The sequence below is a fragment of the Jaculus jaculus genome, chromosome 6, assembly GCF_020740685.1.
Source record: "Jaculus jaculus isolate mJacJac1 chromosome 6, mJacJac1.mat.Y.cur, whole genome shotgun sequence".
Classification (NCBI taxonomy): Eukaryota; Metazoa; Chordata; class Mammalia; order Rodentia; family Dipodidae; genus Jaculus; species Jaculus jaculus.
The window spans coordinates 26977079-26999702 of NC_059107.1; the positions used below are offsets into that span (position 1 = coordinate 26977079).

At 37.9% G+C, this 22624-nt stretch overlaps 1 protein-coding gene across 1 annotated transcript in view; it reads left to right on the top strand.

The window, feature by feature from the left end:
• Nucleotides 1–22624, top strand: part of LOC101607464 (ran-binding protein 17) — a 161550-nt gene that overhangs the window by 45331 nt on the left and 93595 nt on the right. The window contains exons 3-6 of the mRNA XM_045152176.1: nucleotides 7386–7459; nucleotides 8395–8475; nucleotides 21028–21091; nucleotides 21178–21286. Coding sequence (XP_045008111.1) covers nucleotides 7386–7459; nucleotides 8395–8475; nucleotides 21028–21091; nucleotides 21178–21286 — 328 coding nt within the window. The remainder of the gene's footprint in view (nucleotides 1–7385; nucleotides 7460–8394; nucleotides 8476–21027; nucleotides 21092–21177; nucleotides 21287–22624) is intronic.

Here is a 22624-nt window from a genome sequence, read left to right on the forward strand (position 1 = left end):
CTTTTCTAAATTATGAGCTAAGAATCTTAATTGATAAGTCATTTCAGTAGATTAAAATAGTACTTTAAAATTCAATTTCAGTGGGAAGGTCTAGGCTATCAATTTTATATTATTTGATGTGAGTTTTTGAGAATAAATTGGCTTAGAGAAGATGTATCACCTGATGGCAGAACACTTTGCTGTTGATTTCCAGTTTTGCTAATTCTGCATTGAGCCTGCTTACAATGAACTAAAGCTATTGGAGAAGTTATAACATCTTAAACATTTTTAGAAAGCCTAAGGGTATTAACTTGCTATAATTTTCTGAAAATTCATTATCTAAAATCTTAATTCATTATAACTGCTCTCATGAAAAACTATAGAAGCGAGGTTTTCTTTTATTTTCTTATTTGTACACAATGAGAGATTCATTGTTGTTTCTAATTTGTTTCATGTGGTGCTTTTGAGTACATTTCATAGAGGGCTGTTATTGAATTTCTGTGGTTGTCATTATATATCCATACAACCTTTAGGAACTAATATTCTGGGTTTCCCAGTTCTGTAATCTACTTCAAATTTAAGGATTGACATAATTAGTTTCCTCAAAGTTATAACCAGAATGTTAGACAGAATACAGCAGGCACCTAGTACCAAGGATCAGAATTAGAAAAAGAAAGCAGTTCCAGAAATCATCACTGTAGTACGTATTTTTGTCCTTTACCAAATTAAACTTATAGCTAAAAAGCTTGTTGCTATTTTTGTTGATTCTTTTGTCTGGTTTACTTCTGGTGAATTTTTTTTTTTTGGAGGGGATAGTCAAAGCTGCCTGTAAGTGCACATGCAGTGTTTGTTTCTCCTTGGATTAGTTCAGAAGTTGCAGAGCATACCAGATCATTGAAGTGTTATGCACATGTCCAAATGCTCTTTTCTGAAATGTTAAAGAACCTTTGCAGTAAAATAATACAGGTAAGAAAATAAAATTGTTTTTAGCAACACATATCCTCATATCTATAAAATGATAATTTCTTACATTTCTAGCAGTTTACTGTATTTCAAGAGCTGCAGCTATGGATGACTAGTGAAAAGTAGGTACTCTTTCTAGCTTCTAAGGCAGTACCTGTTTAGAAGTAGAAATAAGTGGAGTTTGTTAGGCTGAGAATAGCTTCCTGATAGAGGCATACTTAGTCTGTACAAAGCTCTAGGTTCAATCCCTAGTGCCACCAAAATAATAATGATAATAATAATAATGAATGAATAGATGGATAAATTAGGCTTTTATATCATAAAATTTTTAAGTAGCTACTTTATAACAAATGTGACTTCTCCTACTAGAATGTGTTAAACATAAACATCATAATTTCAGAATTATGGAACAAATTTCAAAGTTTTGTTGGTCTTGATGGTTATATTTATACCTTTTTTTTTTTTTCAGTGTCTCCAAAGAAAGCACCTTTTCCCTTTTCTGTTACTTTTTATGTAAAAGGCCTTCTCTTGAAAAGAAACATTAGCTGGCAGTTTCAGCACTTGCTAGGCAGAAGAGACCGTGTCAAATGGGATAGAAGGAGCAGCATCCATAAAGTACCTGCTAAATGCGAGTCATTCAGACCTCCTGGAAATATAACAATTTATTATCAACAAAAATAAGTGTAATCATTTCTTTTTTACATATAAGAAATCAAGATTCAGAGGCCTTAAGTAATACCTAGTTAGTGGTAGATCCACAGCTCAAACCCTGATATCTTTGGAGAGGAAATCTGTACTTTCTCTCCTTTGTTAAGTTCATCAAGGTATTTCCTCTGGCCGGGTGTGGTGGCAATCCCAGCACTTGGGAGGCAGAAATAGGAGGATCGTCATGAGTTCGAGGCCACCCTGAGACTACATAGTCAATTCCAGGTCAGCCTGGGCCAGAGTAAAAGCCTACCTCAAAAAACCAAAAAAGAAAAAAGATATTTCCTCTGCCCTCCCAGAGCACAGGCTGAGATAGTGGGGAAATGCATTACATAGCAAATTAACATGACACAACAAGATCATACTGTATCATGGGATAGGAGAAGTGTCAGTGATAGACTTGTAACAGTGGTTTTGAGGATTCCAAGCAAGGTAGCCTTCATTAATCTGTGGAGAGAGCTTTCTCCAGAAATATGCAAGCTTTAAAGTCATGTATTTTAAGTTATTTAACTTCTTTAGTTTATTTGAGAGAGAGAAAGAGAGCCAGAGAAAATATGGGCATTCCATGGCCCCTACCACTGCAAATGAACTGCAGATGCATACACCACTTTGTGCGTCTAGCTTTTCATGCATCCTAGTGAACCAAACCTGGGCCATCAGGCTTTGTAAGCAAGCGCCCATAACCCCTGAACCATTTCTGCAGGCCAAAAACCACATGTTTTTAAATTGCCACTTCTAGTAAGTAGGATTTAAAAATATTATATCCTGCCTCAAAGAAAAATTAAGAATGAAATGGAACTGGCCAAATAACAAATATTTTCTACATTTTATTCATTTAACAAGCATTATAAAGTAGTGGGCATGGTGGAGATAAAATACAGTGTTGCCCCTTGCTCACAGGGAGCCTGATAAAGTCTGTTAAAGAAGCATGGGTGTGTTAAAGGTAAAGGAGGGCTGAAGCAGGCAAGGACCTTGTCTCCATGTGTTTGTCTCTGACTGCAAAACACAACCAAAGTCTGAACATGTATTATTCAGTGTCGTCATATGTCCATCCTTCTCTGAATTACAGCCCGGGGCTCATTCTGTCTCCTTGTGTGTTCTGCTCTGTTTTTATGAAACATAGTCTCCCTCTGTAGCCCAGGCTGGCCTCAAAGTCAAGATCTTCTTGGCTGGGCCTCTCTTCAGCTGAGATTAGAGGTGAGCACCACTATGACTGACCTTAATTTTTTATTTCTTAGATTTTTATATACTTTTCATTAGGATCAAATTATCTTGATAAATTCTGAATAAAAAATTAGTAGTCTACAAACCAATAGTGATTTTCTTTCTCTTATCTAACTTTGTCAACTTCTATATGCTTCCTTAAAAGTGAAATTTGTCATGTTGTTTCTTCTTGCTATGATAAAAATTATTTTCGGTAAAATTATCTTTTAAAAGTTATTTTTGATGGAGTGATAAAAGTTATAGAAAATGTTGAAAACTCTTAGCTTTATGATGAACTTTTTTGTAGATATTTTTCCACTGAACAAATTGCCTGCCAACTCCAAATTATCTGTGTGTATGGAATAATTGAATTCTAAACTTTTGAAGGTATTATCACACTATCCTCATGTTCTCTGAATGACAAGGTAGCTGAAAATGTGAGACAGTCTTTTAAAAGAAATGCTGTAATCATACATTGATTTTAAATGACCCTGTCACACGTGAAAACAAATCAGATTGTTGCTCTTAATGAGCTTTTCAATTTACTATTCAGTAGATCAGATAAGTGGATTTAAGAGGTAATGATCCTGTTTAGTACTCAAGCTTGACTGTCAGATCCTAGTAGTGGAGAGAAATCCCCAAGGACAAAAGCATTGACACAGCTCTAGATGGGATAATGGGAATCAAAGCTAATGGATGATAAAAGGAATGGTGCAAGTTACAGGATAATTGTGGATTAAAGCGCTACCATGTGTCAATGTTGACTGTTTTTCCAGCATCATTATTGGTTCAAACTTGATGCTTTGAGAAACTGTTTTGACAACAGACCTCAACAGACCTGCCTGCCCAGCTTCCCCTCCACTTGCATGCAGAGGTTACAACAGCAAACTCTCAGTGGGAGCCATCATTTTTAAAAAATAGCATTTAGTTGTTGTATTTGTTATTTGATGTAACAGTTAAAATTAGGTTAATTCTGAATTATGCCTAGATTATAAACTCTTGAAACTATCAAATTTGCTTTTGCAGAAGCACAGTGTAGTCATCCTGTGATCCAGAACAAGAAAATTAGCCAGGAGATAACAAAAAGAAAGATGTAAATGTAATAAAAATAGACCTTGTAATATAATGCCATGGTCCTCTCCTTTCTAGAAACTAGTGGCTCATTTTCTTCTCTCTGTGAAGATGGTGACATATACGAGTTTGAGAGCTGGTGCTGTGAGTTGAATAGGCTAGTTTAAGAATTTTCTCTTTGTGTGCCAGCATCCAAGACAGTATGGTCAAGTGACTAATGGATGTAGGCTTACTGTGTAATAGCAAGGTCATGGGTTCTCACCTTTGATGAGGGAAAGTGCCTTCGAACTCCAGAGCCATTTAAGAATACCACTGATATGCCCCCTGGAACAGAGCAGCGTGAGCCGAAGAAGGCAGATAGCAGCGTGTCAGGTCCCCACTGTTGTCTGGTTTGATCAACAAGGGTGCTGCTAACATTCAAACACCATTGCAGTTGCGAACTACCAAGCATTCACAGATGAAAGTAACACACGGCCAAAGGAAGGGTAGGACTCCTTACAACGTACTCCTCCAGGCACAAAATGGTCTGGATATCCATGGCCTTGCAGAGCCTGACACTACCTACACAAGACCATCATAATAGAAGGAAAAGATCATGACATCAAAATAAAAGAGAGACTCATTGAGAGGAGGAAGGAATATGATGGAGAGTGGAGTTTCAAAGGGGAAACTGGGGAGAGAGAGGGAATTAGCATGAGTTACTGTCCACAATTAAGGAAGTTGTGAGAACCAATTTTAAATAATAATAAAAGAATTTTTAAAAAGAACACATGTTCAAATCTCCAGATCCCACATAGGCAGACACATAGTGATGCAAGCATGCATTTGCACACAAGGGGGTACACATGTCTGGAGTTCATTCACAGTGGCTGAAAGGCCCTGGCACATCTATTCTAATTCATACTCTCCCTGTCCTCTCCCTCCCCCTCTCCCTCTCCGTGCCCCCCCCTCTCTCTCCCCCCAAAAAATAAAATAATTTAAAAAATTAAAAATAACCAAAAAAAAGGAAGTAACACACAAATCGATCTCTACAATACTTTTTATTTCTTTTTTTGTGATTTATAGCTGTTGTCTTTTATGCATAGGATTCAGTATATGATGAACAGGAGAAAAAAACTTTGCTTTTCATTGTTGTGAATACTCACATAGCAGGTCCACCCATGACCTTTGCTATTACACATTAAACACGCATCTAGTAGTCACTTGACAGATACTGTCTCAGGTGCTCCAACACAGAGAATGAAGGCTAGCGTCACCCCTCAAGGGGTTTTCAGTGTGGTGAGGGAGATCGGTTCCCTAACAATGACAAGGTGAAAAAGACCATGATAGAGGAATGAAGCAGATGTGATGGAAATAAAGGAAAACATAACTCACTCTGCAAGGGAAGGCTAGTGTGGTCTTGGAGAAGATGGCTTCTGAAGGGGAATCCGGAGGAAGAAGGCCTGTTCTAGCAAAATGCAAAGCACATAGTGCTCTGAGTCTGCGTGAGAACCCTCAATGCTAGTAGCACAGAGTTTCAGCGCTCGAGATTGAGGGGATAGTGCAGATATTGAGGCCAAGTCAAAAAGGACTTTGTAAGCTAAAAAATGAGAACAAAGCCAGGTTTTCAAATTTGAATACTCCATGTCTATGAGAGGTTTTGAATCGTAGTGAGCTAAGGTAAACTCCCTTTCTATAAGCCCTTGTTCCTTTGAGCTTGAAGGTTTCTGCTTACTGAAGATCAGTGGCAACTAAGTTCCCTGGGATCTCTGTCTCTCTCCTCCTGTACCACAGTTATATCGGGACCCACAGAGATCACTCTCAGAGGCAAAGTCACAGACGTAGAGCCAGTGAAATTCTTTGCTGGTAAGCTCAGTAGTTAGAAGAAGCAACAGAAATTTGAATATCAGTTTTCATCCCTTACCCTTTCCAGCAGAGTCTCTGTACCACTCTGTCATTTCTTGCCTTCTCTCCTCTTCCACACCCACTTTCCTTTGCTCACTACTAGCCTGAGGGAGAGGCTTCCAGACATCAGACTAGTTGATAGTCTGTAACTGGAGCTTTAGATTTGAACTTCTTTAAAATTCAAATACAGTACAGTGTTTGTATATACAAATGCCATGAACAGCCCCCCCACACGCATACCCTAGAACTCTGAGTGGCTTGTGCCCTGTGGCTTTTTCTGCCATCCTGACCTGTGGCAGTGTATCATGCCCATGTTTTAGACACCCGCGCCAGGATGATGGAGACAGACACTGAGGAAACCCAAAATGCACCAAAGCAGAAGCCCAAAACTACTAAGAGCTCAACGCTGAAGTAGACTTAAAGCACACCCACCAAGGCTCAGGGAATTTTGCAGAGGAGGGGTCAGAAAGAATGTAAAAGCCACAGGATAGGGGAGGGGACATCCAGAGGCATTGCCCCCCACAATGACTGACTGCTGCTCTCGCCACTCATACCCCACAACTCCATGGTGAATACCAGCAATCCCACTGAGGAGGACCCTCAGCAGAGTGGAGGCAGAGCAGAGAGAAATGATGGTACCAATGCATGATGTGTTTATACAAAGTTTCTACTTAATAATTTTGAAAAGAAAGCTAAGGGGCCATACGTAGTAAATTCAGAGATTTGGACAAGGGGAGCAGACACCGGGTTGGTCAAATCAAAGCAGAGAAATCCCCTGCAGCCCGTGTCTGGCAGGGCTGACCCGGGATCACATCAGGGAGTGTGGAGGTGTCAACCTACCTCAGTTTTGTCAGGCTACTAGGAAGGTTCCATTGGCTGCTGCTGGTATTTTCCCACTTGAGGTGAGATACGTGTTTATAAGCTTAGTGAGCCTTGGGTTGAGACTGGAATGTTGCACCGCAAACTCTGCAGCGCCCATTGGAAGCTTAGTGGATTCATGGGCCGAATACCTGAGCTTGGGATACCTTTTCCCTCATTAAAAGTAAGACAGACCTCTATACTTCACGAATTAGGGACCACTTGAAGAGCATTTCTACAAATTGCTTAAGTTTTTATTATTTTTAAATACTTTCCTAACTTCCTTACATTATTTTGAATCATGTTGATATTGGCTGGAACATAGAATAGGTGGAATTTTTAAAGGCTGGAGTCTGTTTTTTGAGACATCCTACTTTCCAGCCTTTGTGTTCCTGCTCCCATCTTCAGGAATCAAATGGTGCGTCACTTGGAAGAAAAATTTATGCAGTGTGGGTGTGGGGTATATTTGTGTGTAAGTAGGTGTGCGTGTGCATGTGTATGTGTGTGTGTCTCAAAGCAAAAGAACTGCTTTCTGATAGGAAAAGCTAATACAGTCTAAAGTTACAGCTCTTTTAAAACATTTTCTGTTCACTGTGTAACTCTTTCTGCCTCCTACTTCATTGGACTTAGTGATACTTTTAAATCTTATGTTTGTTCAATTTGAACAATCTTGAAAATATATGGTAAAGGCAAAGCTTTCAACAATCAAATTTTTCATGCAGGTATATGCTCGTATGTCAGAAGTCTTAGGAATAACAGATGATAACCACATTCTAGAAACATTCATGACAAAAATGTGAGTTTCTGTTTTTGTTTTTTTATATTTTAAGTCTAACTGATCCTTTTGCAATCCAGGTAATAATTTTTTAATTAAAATTTTTGCTATAATTTTTAGTGTACATTGTTCTTAATTGAATATATATTTAAAACACAAAGAACATTATAATTTATCAATATGTCATACAACTAATGTGGTTTGTAAAAGATTTATAGACTGACTGTTAATGGCAACTGGACAGTATGGTTATGTTTTATAACTAAAATATAAAAAGTCCAATTTCAAAGACCAACTGAAAAGCTAATTACAAGTTACAGTTATAATTGTTCTAAAGAGATTTATTGGTTCTAACAGACATTTATAGAATCTTTTCTTAAATTAGTGTTACAGTGTTAGCAGAACTAACTTAATTTCTAGTCATAGACATAACTGTATGTGTGGCCTAAATCTTAGGCCTCCACTTAACACGCATTACATGTCTCACATACAAACAGCACCGTCTTGCTTACAGAGAGCTAAGCTAGATAAACAACCATGGTCTTAGGAAGGAAGTGAGTTTTGGAGTCACCATGTGATGGTTCATTTGGGGCAGTAATCATGACTCTACTTGACTTCTTTCATAATAACTCCAATTTTTATTGTTCATCTTGATTACAAACTTAAATACTTCTTCCAGAAAACACTTCATAGAAATAATAGATAAAATTTTATAAAATTATTTTAAATTTAATAGAATTGTACAGAATTTGGTGAACAGTGGTCATTGTAGATTGATTATACAAAAGTTAAAATATACTATAAGTAGAATGAAAAATATTCCATTAAAATTTGAACCTGCTTTTCATTTTGTGATATACGTCATCTAACAACATCAATATATGTATATTTCTGTGATTCTCCCTATTATAGGCAAATATCTTACTTATAATTTAAAACTTTTCTTTCATATTTAGTGTTACAAACCTTAAATACTGGGGAAGGTGTGAGCCTGTAATTTCAAGAACTCTTCAGTTCCTAAATGACCTTTCAATTGGATATCCTTTTTGTTGTATATGTGACATTATATAGTAACATAACAGGGGCATGTAAGTGACCAGGTTGTTTCCTTGCTTACAGGTTTTCAAATTTTTTTAATAAGTCTTATCTTTATAGCCTTATCTGTAAGGGAGTGTTTTTGAAGTTTTATAATAGTATTATGCTATGAAGAATTTTAGTTATAAATGGCATTATATGAATATATATGTAGTTAGCTTTGCTTATAGTCATCCAGGCTAATAAATGGTGACACAATAAACTATGCACACATTATATGCATTTTGGTCCATGATTATTAGTAATTGTCAGAAAACATGTAATTTATAGATAAAAATGTTCTTTAAAATATTACCTTATAAATATAGTTCTTAAGTGTAAGTGTATCTCAAATTCTTTTTTTTTTAATTTTTATTAGCATTTTCCATGATTATAAAAAAAAATCCCGTGTTAATTCCCTCGTATCTCAAATTCTTAAGTTGGAAAGAATATGATTTTCATTAGTTGAAAGGCACAAAGGAGTTAGAGGAACAAAATTAAAGGTGTTTGGCACCTTTTTTGGTTATTGCCCTCACCTACTCATCATCTTATGTATGCTATGGTTTCCTGATTCACAGTAAAGTGTTTAGATTTTTCTCTCTAACAGGTTCTTTAAATTTTTAAACTAGAACCATCCTTATTAGGTTAGAGATATTATTGTAATATTTCAATCAATGAGAAAGGACTATGTAAATTGTCTTTTATATGTTAGCTATCAATTATATAGATGTGGTGAAAAATAAATGTTGGTTTAGTTAACCCATAAGATTAGCCAATGTTTTAACATAAGACCAGATTCTGAAAATGGGTGGCTTTGAGTAGAAGCTTTTATGTAGCTTCATTCCAGGAATATGTTTGTATTAGTTAAGTTTAAAATTGTGTTCCTTGGTAAACCATAAAAGATTTCCAAAGTATTAGATACCCACTTTTGTGCTGGAATTTAATATGCAACTTTTTATTGGAAAATAATCGTCCTTGTCTGGCAAAATCCACCATGCAATATTTCTGTTAGTAGGTATAATGCAATAAAGACAGGGAGGGCTATTTATCACTACAAATTTTGAGGATTTCAGGATTCTTTTTATTATTTTAATATATTTCTTTGATATTAAATCAGAAAAATGATAAATTACACCTGTCCAGGCTGTTTTTCCTTTTTACTGGAAAGTGATGTACAACCCAATTCCGGTGGTCATTTTGGCTTTTTAAGATACATATTTTTTTCTTATTAAAAAAAACTCAATGTGTTTTTTTTTTCTGATAATAATGCTGAAATACTCTTTATTTCTAACATATGAAGTGGGTTTATAAGTACTTCATAGTATTGCAAACTCTCCGGCCTTTTCACAATGAATTACTTTGAGAACATATTATCTGAAAAGAAGCCTTGGCTATTTTAGAGCACTTAGCTCTTGTTTATACTTACTCTGTTTTTTAGTTTGAAATGATACTTAATATAAAATTAATTTCATTTTTATTTTTGGCATAATTTGCATAATGTCTAATTTGTTTATATCTGCTATTTATTATTTTTTCCTGTTATATATCCTTTAATCCAAATGTTACAACCTTCTATTTTACAAGCTATTTATTTCTTTTGAAGACTCCTTCTCGTTAATAATAAAATATTATCAAAAAGCTTACTAGATAAAAGTTGAAAAGCTGTAACATTTTAAACCCATAAATGGAAATTATTTCAACATAGGTACCTTGATTTATATTTTTTAGCAATTATTTCACGTTTGCATATTTAGAAATATATATTAGCTCAATTTGATTTCAGTGCTCAGTTATTTGAATTATAAATCATTATGTCCCTTCTAGCTGATCAGTCATGAAATATCTTTTGAGTTCATTTGCATAATGGAATATGTGAGTGGCATATCCATTTCAGTGCAGTTGCTGGTTACCTAGTACATGTTTTGTTGTTTCCAATTGATTTCTTTATTACAATATGGTTTTCTTCTTGGTTTTAAAGTAAAACTTTATTTAAAGTGGCATTCTTCAATAATATGTGATTATATAAAGTAAAAATAATCAAGTACTGGCCACTGCCAATGGAAGTCTTTATATATTAATATTCAAAATATTTTTACATTTTTAAAATGTTAGTAACAAGTAAATGAAAATCATGTTATCCTACTATGGATCTTTAGTTTCCCTTATTTATTGTGTATGTTTTCAGATGTTTTGGGGGGTTTGGGTTGGTTTCATTTCATTCTGTGGTATCTACTTCAGGTGGATTTGACTTGGGGTTTATGATATCCAAGCCAGTGTGTGACTTTGGTGTTTTTTTATATCTCTTTATATGCTTAGGAATTAAAAGTAACAGAGGCCCTTTTTCAAAGAATTTATCTATTTATTTGAGAGAGAGAATCAAGACAGTAGGTGTGATGCACCAGCACCTCCTACCACTGCCCCAAGATCATCATTTTTAAGCATTATTGAAAACTCTGAAGTTGGGTTCCAGTGGTCTCAAACTTCAGTGAACATCAGAATGTGAGTGCTTGTGAAGAAATGCATGTGGGCTGGAGAGACAGCTCAGTGTTAAGCCACTTGCCTATAAAGCCTAACAACTGGGATTTGATTCCCCAGTACCCATGTAAGTCAGATGCACAAGGTAGCGCATGCATCTGGAGTTTGTTTGCAGTGGTTAGAGGCCCTGGCGTGCCTATTCTCTCCCCCCGCTCCCACCCCAGTGCTGCTCTCGCTCTCTGTTTGCAAATAAATAATTTTTTTTTGAAAAAGAAATGCGTTGTAGATCCACACTCCAGTGCAACAGCAATCTCAGGTAGTGTTGACTCTGGACCACACATTGAAAAATTTTTTGTGTTAATTTTTTGTTTTCCAAAGTAGGGTCTCACTCTAGCTCAGGCTGACCTGGAATTCACTATGTAGTCTCAGGTTGGCCTCGAACTCACAGTGATCGTCCTACCTCTGCCCCCCCCCCCCCCCGAGTGCTAGAATTATAGAGACGTGCGCCACCATGCCCAGCCGGTGAACTTCTGCCATTTGGTAATTAGAAAATTGAGCCTGAACTATACATTCCTAAACAACAGTCTGATTCTTTTCCCACAGACACCTTTTTTATTTGGACTTGTCAGCACCTGGATAAAGCAGGTTTGACAGACTTAGAGATAGTCTAGTTCTTTAAATAATAAAGTGGAAATAGGGTCTACCATTACATCATTCACAGAATGTAACTAGATAGCCAAGGTACTGTTTACTCAATTAAAGCCTTCTAAGATTACTGTCATTTTTAAAAAATTATTTATTATTTAGTAAAGAGAGAAAGAATGAGTGTGCCAGGGCCTCTAGCCACTGCAAACAAACTCCACATACATGCACCACCTCATGCATCTGGCTTAGGTGGGTACTAGGGAATTGAAGTTGAGCCCTTAGGCTTCATAGGCAAACACCATAACCACCAACCCATCTTTCCAGCCCAACTACTGTCATTTTTAAGTCTAGTGAAATTTTGAGAGAATTTTTATATTTTTTATTGTGTGTAACACACTTAGCAAATACATCTGAACAACTTTTTAACATGCTCCTGACATTTCCACAAAGAAATTTCAATAATTCTTTTTTCTAAGTGCTTTTTTCTAACCTACACAGACCTAAAATGACTGTCCAGGGACAGTCTCCCAGTCATCTTTGATGCTTGAGGTCCATCCTTTTCTGAAATGTTTACATGTCTCAAATTCTAGCCTTTAATCTAAATGAGGAGAGGGAGATGGTTCAAATGACTGGTGTAGGGAAGCTACTGGGAAATTTTAAGATATAATAAAGGTCAACAGAGCAATCAAACTTGGTTAATTTTCAATACTGGGAAGGAGAGGAAAAGTACTGAATCTTATCCAAAATTCTATTTTTTCATTGATCATAATTTGATGTTTTCCTTCTTTTGAAAAATAATATTTCTACTATAATTCATTATTTACTCAAAATGGTAGCAATAACATGTTTTGGGTTTCAAATACATAATAGTGAGACAGGTATTTATTTACTTAAGAGAGAGATAAAAAAAAGAAAGAGGCAGAGAGAGAGAGTTAATATGGACATGCCAGGACTTCCAGCCACTGCAAGTGAACTTGAGACACATGAGCTACTTAGTGCATCTGGCTGTATGTGGATATGGGGAATTGAAGCCACATAGACAGTCTTTGCAAACAAACATGTTTGACTACCAAGCCCTCTCCCCAGCCCTGGAAATTTCATTCTTTACTGGGCCCTCTGTTGGTAGTTGCCCTATCTTATATTATCTTAAAAGTTTTAGGAAAACCCAAAATATGTGTAGCTTTTTAAAAACAGAGTTTATGGAATTGTACATTAATTCATGAATTTATTCAAACATTTTTTCTACTTTGTTGTCACTTTTAACCTCAACATTTCTTATCACTCAGTGACTTCTTCGTGTCATTACAAAAGCACCTACTATGTAATTCTGAGGGCCTAATTCAAAATGAAACCAGACCTTGCCATCCTGTCCTGACCTTCCCACCACTGAGTTGTACTTCCTAAATGTGAATAGGAGTCAGGAAAATGCTGAATGCATGGGGAGGCAGAGACTTAGAACACAATCACAATAAAGGGTGAAAGTAAAATGTGTGTGTGCTTGTTTTACCAAAACAAATTTAGTAATAAAAAGTAGTAATTCTGCTTTTGCGAAACCATATTAAAATGTATTGCTTTATTTCACTGTATACCACCACCTCCAGATGGTTTGTGAGAATCTTAAATAAAGCTAGTTTGGCACACTCCCTCAGGCATACTTCTATTAACATTTCTCATCATCAAATGTTGGCATTTTTTTCTTTCTCTGTCAACCAGGGAAACGTCATCCCATAATCTATCTTCTCTTGTTAGTTTTTTTTTAAGAAAACAGTTTATTTATTTATTTATTCATTCATTCATTCATTTGAGAAAGAGAGATAATGGGTGTACCAGGGCCACCAACCACTGCAAGTGAACTCATGGACCACTTTGTATAACTGACTTTACATGAGCCCTAGGAATTGAATTCAGGCTGTCAGCCTTTGCAAACTGGCCCCTTTAACCACCAAGGCATCTCTTCAGCCACAGAAAGCTATTCTTTTATTTTAAAAGTCTTTTGTTTATTTATTTTCAAGCAGAGAGAGAATGGCATGTCAGGACCTCCTACCACTGTAGACAAACTCCAGATGCAGGCACCATGTTGTGCATCTGGCTTACATGGGTTCTAGGGAATAGAACCCAGACTGTCTGTCTTTGCAAATAGGTGCCTTTATCCACTAAGCATCTCTCCAGCCCCTGGGTTAGTTTTTATAGTAGAGTTAAATATGAGAATCCTCTCTACTCGTCTATGCTCCTTACTCAGACTGTCACCAACTTCTGTATAATCTTGCATGATGATCTTTCACGGGTATTTGGATTTATTTCTCTTCTCAAAATCCTAGAACCACTTCCACTTGCTTTTCAGGTCAAGTACAGATTTTGGATTTGAGTCCTTTAGAGGCACTTACCTTGCTGAGTTTCTGTAGCTAGTTTCTTTTTTTTTTTTTTTTTTTTGGTTTTTCGAGGTAGGGTCTTACTCTGGTCCAGGCTGACCTGGAATTTACTCTGTCATCTCAGGGTGGCCTTGAACTCATGGCAATCCTCCTACCTCTGCCTCCCGAGTGCTGGGATTAAAGGCGTGCGCCACCACGCCCAGCTTGTAGCTAGTTTCTTGATCCAGTGCTCAGCAACAATGTGTGCATTGTACTTGGGCCAAGATTTGTGTTGCTTTCCCTTGATACCTTGGTAGGTTTCCCTGAATCTCCACATATGCCATTCGTTCCCCTCACACAGTGGGACTCAACTGAGTCTCTCACATTGTCAGTTCTTGCTAAAGATTTAGTAGAGTCATCCTGAAGTATTTGTAATGCTTAGTCTTACAGTGCTTACTAAGTATTAATTTTCTCTTTTCTCTTTTTATTTATTTTTATTAGTTTTTTACTCAGTGAATGCAGTCAAGTTGGTATCATTGTTAGCCTCCTCCCTGTCCTCCCCCCTCCACAGTGACACTCCTACTTGGGTAATATGGGTTATTTTTATTGACACTTCCATAATCGTAGACAATAACCCATGGTAATTCCCTTACTACCCCCCACTTTCCTCTTTGAACCTCCACTCTCCATCATATCCCCTCCTCCTCTCAATTAGTCTCTCTTTTATTTTGATGTCATGATATTTTCCTCCTATTATTATGGTGGTCTTGTGTAGGTAGTGTCAGGCACTGTGTGGTCATGGATATCCAGGCCATTTTGTGTCTGGAGGAGCACATTGTAAGGAGTCCTAGCCTTCCTTTGGCTCTTAGATTCTTTCTACCACTTCTTCCGCAATGGACCCTGAAGGTGTGATAGAGATATTGCATTGCTGAGCACTCCTCTGTCACTTCTGAGTCATCTCTAGGTCACTGCTATCAGAAAAGAGAAGCTTCTGTAACCAAAAGTGAGAGTAGCATTAATATATGGGTATGAACATTAAGAGAAGTGCTTACTGGGCAGTTTGATGAGCATAGTATATACATTTAGCCAGACAGCAGAAGACATTATACCCCTAGGGCTCATGACTACTACCCCTATTATAGATTTTCAGTATCAGGGATGTATTCCCTTCCATGAAGCAGGCCTCCAGTCCAATTGGAGAGCAGTTGGTTTCCCCCATAACAGACAGGCCACTATTGCACCCGTTGGCTCATTTGGCCTGGATGGCCAGATTTAAGGCTTGCAGTGTCCACTGATGAGTATCTCCACTGGTGAGTTCTGTCTTCAGCAATAGAGATTGACCTTCTATTCCTGGTGGGAAACCAAGAGCCTCAGCAATGGCCTTTAATATTTTGGGGGCATCAGGGACCTCCCTGGGCAGCAACTCACTGGAAGGTATCCCATCCCTGGCACTGAAAATTCTCTAATTAAACAATCTATGGCTTCTGAGTGTTCCACTGTCCAAGGAAGTAGGTTTCCACATGACTTATTTATTTCCTCTTAAATATTTTTTTAACCAAGAACAGACTTCTTTTTTAGTCAAAAAGACCAAAGCCCACATCGTCATCAGACTCCTCAGGCTCCTCTTCTTGGCTTCCACTGTCTTCTCCTCAGCTGGGCGGCGGCAGGGCAGGGCTGCAGGCAAGCTCAGAGACAGGCCGTGGTGCGGGCTGCCGGGTGCGGTGCTGGTCATAGGATGAAGTGAGGGCCTCACCCTAATGCGGCTTTAGCCTCCTCCGAAGAACCGGGCACCTTGGCGGCAGCTGAGGAAAAAGCCTATCCTCTTAGATTTTTTTTTAATTTTTTTTATTTATTTGAGAGTGACAGACACAGAGAGAAAGACAGATAGAGGGAAAGAGAGAGAATGGGCGTGCCAGGGCTTCCGCCACTGCAAACGAACTCCAGACACGTGCGCCCCCTTGTGCATCTGGCTAACGTGGGACCTGGGGAACCGAGCCTCGAACCGGGGTCCTTAGGCTTCACAGGCAAGCGCTTAACCGCTAAGCCATCTCTCCAGCCCTCCTCTTAGATTTTGAGTAGCCCTCCCTCCACCTTTCCTTTACTCAATCTGTTCCTCTGACCTCACTTAGGCCTTTTCACCCCCATGAATCTATTCTTGTACTTACATATATACAATGCTATCCTATTAAGTCCCCCACCACCACCACCTTCCTATTTCCTTTATATGTCCTTTCTAGCATTCTGGTCTCTGCTACTGAGTTTTATTCCTACTCACATAGAAGTCCAATTATTTGCAGCTAGGATCCATATATGAGCGAAAACATGTGATGTCTGAATTTCTGGGCCTGGGTTACCTCACTAAGTATAATCCTTTCCAGATCCATTCAATTTCCTACACATTTCTCTGAGTAGAACTCCATTGTGTAAATGTGCCACATCTTCATTATCCACTCATCAGTTGAGGGACATCTAGGCTGTAAATATTAATTCTTTCATTTTCTTTTCCATAACTTTTTTCTTAATATTTATGAATTACCATGTTCTTATCAATATAAATATGAATGCTATATAGTTTACTATTTACTAGTCTTGTCTCCTATTAGGTGGCAATTATTTGTGATTGTGCTGTATTTTTCCCTCTGTGGTCTCAAAACTTCACATTGTTGGCATTTGGAATATATTATTGCCCCTTATATTAAGTGACTAGGCCTTACCTCTTGGTCTTGTGAAAATTATACACAATCATTTAAGATGCTTCATCTTAGTTGTAATTGCTGAAATTCTTTTAGTCTAGTGGAAAGGAGGGTTCATGAACATGACCCCCTTTTTAAAATTGACTATTTTCTGGCATGTCATATTCTTTCTGTGAGGTTTTTTCTATTATCATGATCTAATTCTATCTGTAGAAACTATGTGAACTATCTGTGTGGCTCCAAAGATTTGCTTAGATCAGTGTCATTACCCCCTGCTGTCAGTGACTATCAGTATCATCACCCACCCTGTTACACTCACCAGTTATCTAGCACATGATGCCAGTTCTAAAGCAATTGTTTTCACCATTTAGTATTTTTATAAATAGGATGCATCTTTCATATGATTGCATTTGAAATCACCTTACATTCCTGGTAGTATATAAACAGTGGTGTCTTTACACTTGGTAGAATTTTAGATTGGATGAAATATGTCAGTTACTCAGTATACACTTGACCATGAGTTGAAGCCATGTTTTGTGATGCTGTATAGATAGATCATTTACTAAAGTGTGGGGTGCTACTCTAATTTAAGAGCCAGTGTGTTCTCTACTTAGCCATTCTCCTCTTAAAAGGATAGAGACCTCTTACATCAGATACACCATTTGTTTGGCCTTTGCTTGCCCTTTACTGTTGGTCATGCTTGCCATCACCCAGATCATCTTCACCTGTCTCAGTGTTTTTATAGCCAGACAGATACACATAGAAATTTTCTGGAAATTTTGCTTAGTACTTTGCTTACTATTAACCAGGATGGGAATTTTGTTCAGTTAGCTACGGTGATGGCCCACTCATAGAAATTGGTCCCTTAGGCTTCTCCATCTTTTCTGGGACCTCTTTTCAGTTTCAATTGTACTTTAAGAACTAGTGCTAATCTCTGAAGGAATAGACTATAGTCTCTTCAAAGTCAAATGGATACTCATAACCTAATGAAAAGAAGTCATGCTTCTTTTCATGACAGACTGGGTCTGAATCTGGGCTATTCCGTATTTACACGTTGCATGTGTAACCTTAGTAAATTCATGGACTGCTCAGGACTCCAGTGTATCACTGTGATTGTCGCCACCATTACGGTGTGTGCTGCTGTGAGCTGCAAACCTTTGGAAACTATTGTAGTGCCACTGTCGTTCAGTCAGTGCTTATAAGACCCTAGTCTCAGGGCTGAGAAGATGGCTTGATGGTTAAAGGCACTTACTTGCAAAGCCTGGCAGCCTGGGTTCAATTCGAAAGCACACGCATAAAGGCAAATGTGAAGTGGTGCATGTATCTATTATGATCCCAACCAGAGAATCCAGTCTGGCAGTTTGTTTGCAGCAGCAAGAGACCCTGTCTTCTCAAAGTTGTCCTCTGACCTCTATGTGCATACTGTGGCCCATGCACCCATAAACATACACACTCAACACCACCACCACCAACACCACCACCACACCACAATACAACACAAATCAAATCAGTGGTTAAAGGCACTTGCTTGCAAAGCCTGACAGCCTGAGTGCTATTCTCCAGTGCCAAATAAAACCACATACACGAAGTGGCACATGTGTCTGGAGTTTGTTTACAGTGGCAGGAGGCCCTGGAGTGTCCATTTTCCTTCTTTTTTTCTCAACCTCCTCCCCATTGTGAAAGTAGATAAATAAAATTAAAAGGACTCTAGTCTCCTAGAGAAAACTAACTGTATAAAGAACATAAAGATATGATCGTTTGCCTTAGTTTTTAACATTGCAAGTCTTCTTAAGTCGTAACCAGCTTTGAGTTGAATTCCTATAAGGAAATATGAATATTAGGTGAGTTTCAATCATTAGGGTTTTTTTCTGCTTTTGGAAAAAGAAGTAAAAATTCTTAATGATTTTTTTTCTTCAGAACATAATGAAAAGGGCCAGCCTTGGGACCAAGCATTCAGATGCAGTGTGCAGACATTCTGCCCGGCAGATGCGATTCTCTCTGTGAATGCTCTGTGTATTGCTTCCATAAATACTTTATTGTCAAAACATGACTTGCTGTTTGTTGGGAGCACTGACAGGAAGATTCCTGTTAATAGCAGTATTCATAGACACTGTCACTTTTAACTTTGCAATTTTAAGAGAATTGCATTTAGTAATTACTTAAGCTATTTCTAAGTTTATTGATTCCCCACTCCTGGTTAACTGAATGAAGCTTGAGTGGCAGTTCCTCTGCTCAGTGATTGATGATTTTAAGAAATCATAAAACCTTCATCTTTTGATGCAAGAGAAAACTTGATACCTATAAGTCCCAATGTCCTTCAGTGTGCCAGAAAAGCACAGTGTGCATTGAGTACCTGCTGAGAACAGTGCACTGAGGGAAAGGTATGGATGTCCCCTTTGCCCTTGGAAAGTTTTTAGTCAAATAAAGGTGAATATCCATTCTTAATATGCCATTGTAATGCCACTATAGTGTTAGGTCATATTATCTAGTCCATATCATATTGGAAAGTTATTTTTTTCATTTTTGACGCAATTTTATTATTTGTTTGTTTCCTCATCTGAAAACCAGAAGTGATATGACCCATTTCATGGAATTATGATCATGAGCTTTGCAGCTAGTCCCTATTCTATAAATTCTTTGCCTCTTTATGTCTTTCTTCCCTGATCTGTAATTGGCAAGGACATTTGCCTCACCTGATCTTCAGAACAACCCTGTTCTGAAACTTGGACTCAGACATCCTTATTTGCTGGAGAGGGAACCAAGAGGAAGCAAACTGAGGGCATTAGTTAGACTCATCCCACATGATTGCATGGTGTGCCCAGGCCCAGACCCACATTTCCTGACTTGTGTCTCCGTGTTACCCTCTGTGACACCTCCACCTGAGTAACTAGAATGTACAATTGAGCCTTTCAGTGCCACTGTACAGAAGAAATTATAGAGACCATGTCTGGAGATGGTATAAAGGAAAAGAACCAGTGTTTTCATTGTAACACGGGTGGAGCCACGTAAGTGTTGTAGCCTTGATGACATGAGTGAGTATGTGGGAAAGGACTGGGGTTCAGTCTAGCAGAAAGCACGTGAATGTAGTAAAAGAAGAGGAAAGAGTGACTGCTGACTAAGTGGATGTGCTTAGAACCCATGACAGACTAGAAATTATTTAGACTTTGTTCATGTTTTCAACCTTATGCTTAGCTTACCTGTTTAGATGACAGTGTGATCTAAGAGAAAGCATGGTGTTTGTAATCAAACCTTGGCTCAAATCTCAATATGAAACCATATCAGTAATTGAATTTCTCTGAGTTTCTGTTTTCTTATGTGCACAACAGAAAAAAATATTTAGCACTGCAATTGTGATGACCAGATTAAATAACATAAAAAAATGTTTTCCACTTAAGTACTGAAAAATATTAGTTTCTTTCAGCTGTGTTTCTATAGATAATGACATGCAAGTTACTATCAAAATTTAATAATTTTTCTTTTTCCTAAAAGTCTATTATTGGTCTTTTATAATAATTTTATTATGAAGTAACATTAAGTAAAAAGAAATCTTCAAGTTACACCCAAATGTAAAAAGGTCAGTTTTAATTTTCCAATATTAAGGTTTAAAGTAAAGGAATTCTTGTCTTAATTATAAAATTCATTCTTTCTTTCCATAACTAAAATATATATAAGATTGAAAAGTAATTGCATTGATTAATAATGGATTATCATTCTTAACAGAATGAAAGACATTTCTATAGGAATATTCTTGGAAATATTTTGGAAATATTTATTCTTAGCCTGGCATGATGGCACACAACTGTAATCCCAACCCTCTGGAGATAGAGAATCAGAGTTCAAGGTCATCCTTGGCTGCATAGTAAGTTTGAGGCCAACTTGGGCTACAGGAAGGCCTATTTCAAGAAACAGAAATATGGAGCCAGGCTGTTGGCACACGCCTTTAATCCCTGCAGTCGAGAGGCAGAGGTAGGAGGATTGATGTGAGTTCACGGCCAGCCTGAGACTACATAGTGAATTCCAGGTCAGCGTAACCTAAATGAGACCCTACCTTGAAAAAAACATGCTGGGCGTGGTGGCACACACCTTTAATCCTAGCACTTGGGAGGCAGAGGTAAGAGGATCACCAGGAGTTCGAGGCCACTCTGAGGCTACATGGTGAATTCCAGGCCAGCTTGAGCTAGAGTGAGACTGTACCTCAAAAAAAAAAAAGAAAGAAAGAAAGAAATCCAAGAGAAAGAAAGAAAGAAGATATATTCTTAAGTAGAAATTAATGCTGTCTTCATTGTGTTATGTGAATTATTACAGTTTTTGAAAAGACAAATTATGTTTCCCCAGATTCCTTAACATCTATTACCTATATCCTATTAAAAAAGCTTGTGAAAATAGATGCTGTGAAATTCATGCTAAAAAACCACACAGTAAGTCTAAAATTTTAATGACTAGAATTTTCTGGATAGTTTCGATCAAGCATTAGTAATTTTGATGTTCTTTTGCTTTCCATTAGAGTGAACACTTCCCTTTTCTTGGCATCAGTGGCAGTTACAGTCCCAATGAGTTCAGGTGCCGAACAACCTTCTACACAGCTCTCACTCGCCTTCTGATGGTAGATCTCGGTAAGGTTTCAGAGCTGAATGAATAAGGGATCAAAGTATGAAGGAGCCAGAATACTATTTAACTTGTTAAAAGTTGTCATCTTCTACAGGTTTCTTTAATTTTTAAGAAGTTGAGCATTTGCCTGTTAGCATTACAACCAAAAGATAAAACTTTGTTCTTGTAGTACTGGTGATTGAACCTAGTGTTGCAAGCACTCAACCACTAAGAGTTAAAGGGAAATGTGGAAATTTCCCAGAAATAGACCATGTCACCTATAACTTCAGAACCTGAAAATGTAATGGGCCAAGAGTTCCTTTTCCATGGGGTCGTCACACACAAAGCCACCTCTCATCCGTCTGTAGTAACTTAAAAATAGGACATAACAGAGCCTCAGCACAGCAAAGACTCTTCCATATCCCGTCACACTAGCCCCCTTGTCACTGATATTGACAGCCAGAAAGACTCTACATTACTTACTCTTTTGAATATGATTTACTTTTACTTAATATTGTTTAATATCAGCTGATGTATGAGAAACTTAAGTAAACATAGTGTGAATAACTGATAAAATTTATTTCCCAAGATGAGATTCTTTTGAAATATATATCTAACCTATAATAAAATACACATTGAGGGCTGGAGAGATGGCTTAGCGGTTAAGGGCTTGCCTGTGAAGCCTAAGGACCCCGGTTCAAGGCTCGGTTCCCCAGGTCCCACGTTAGCCAGATGCACAAGGGGGCACACGCGTCTGGACTTCGTTTGCAGAGGCTGGAAGCCCTGGCGTGCCCATTCTCTCTCTCTCCTCTATCTGTCTTTCTCTCTGTGTCTGTCGCTCTCAAATAAATAAATTTAAAAAAAATAAAATACACATTGATCATTTTTGGAGGGGTGGATTGAGGTAGGATCTCATTCTAGCCCAGGCTGACCTGGAATTCCCTGTGTAGTCTCAGGGTGGCCTTGAACGCACGGTAATCCTTCTATCTTTGCCTCCCGAGTGCTGGGATTAAAGGCATGCATCATCATGCCTGGCTACATTGATTTTTTTTTTTTTTTTTTGGAGGTTGGGTCTCATTCTAGCCCACGCTATCCTGGAACTCACTATGTAGTCTCAGGGTGGCCTCAAACTCACAGAGATCCTACCTCTGCCTCCTGAGTGCTAGGATTAAAGGTGTGTGCCACCACACCTGGCTTACATTGATATTTTTTAGTTCAACGTTTTAGTTGTTTTTTTTCCTTTTTAAAAAAAATTTTGCAAGGGGTGGGAAGCTGTTTCCGAGATAGGGTTTTGTTCTAGCCCAGGCTGACCTGGAAGTCATTATGTAGTCTCAAGATGGCCCTAAACTCACGGCAATTCTCCT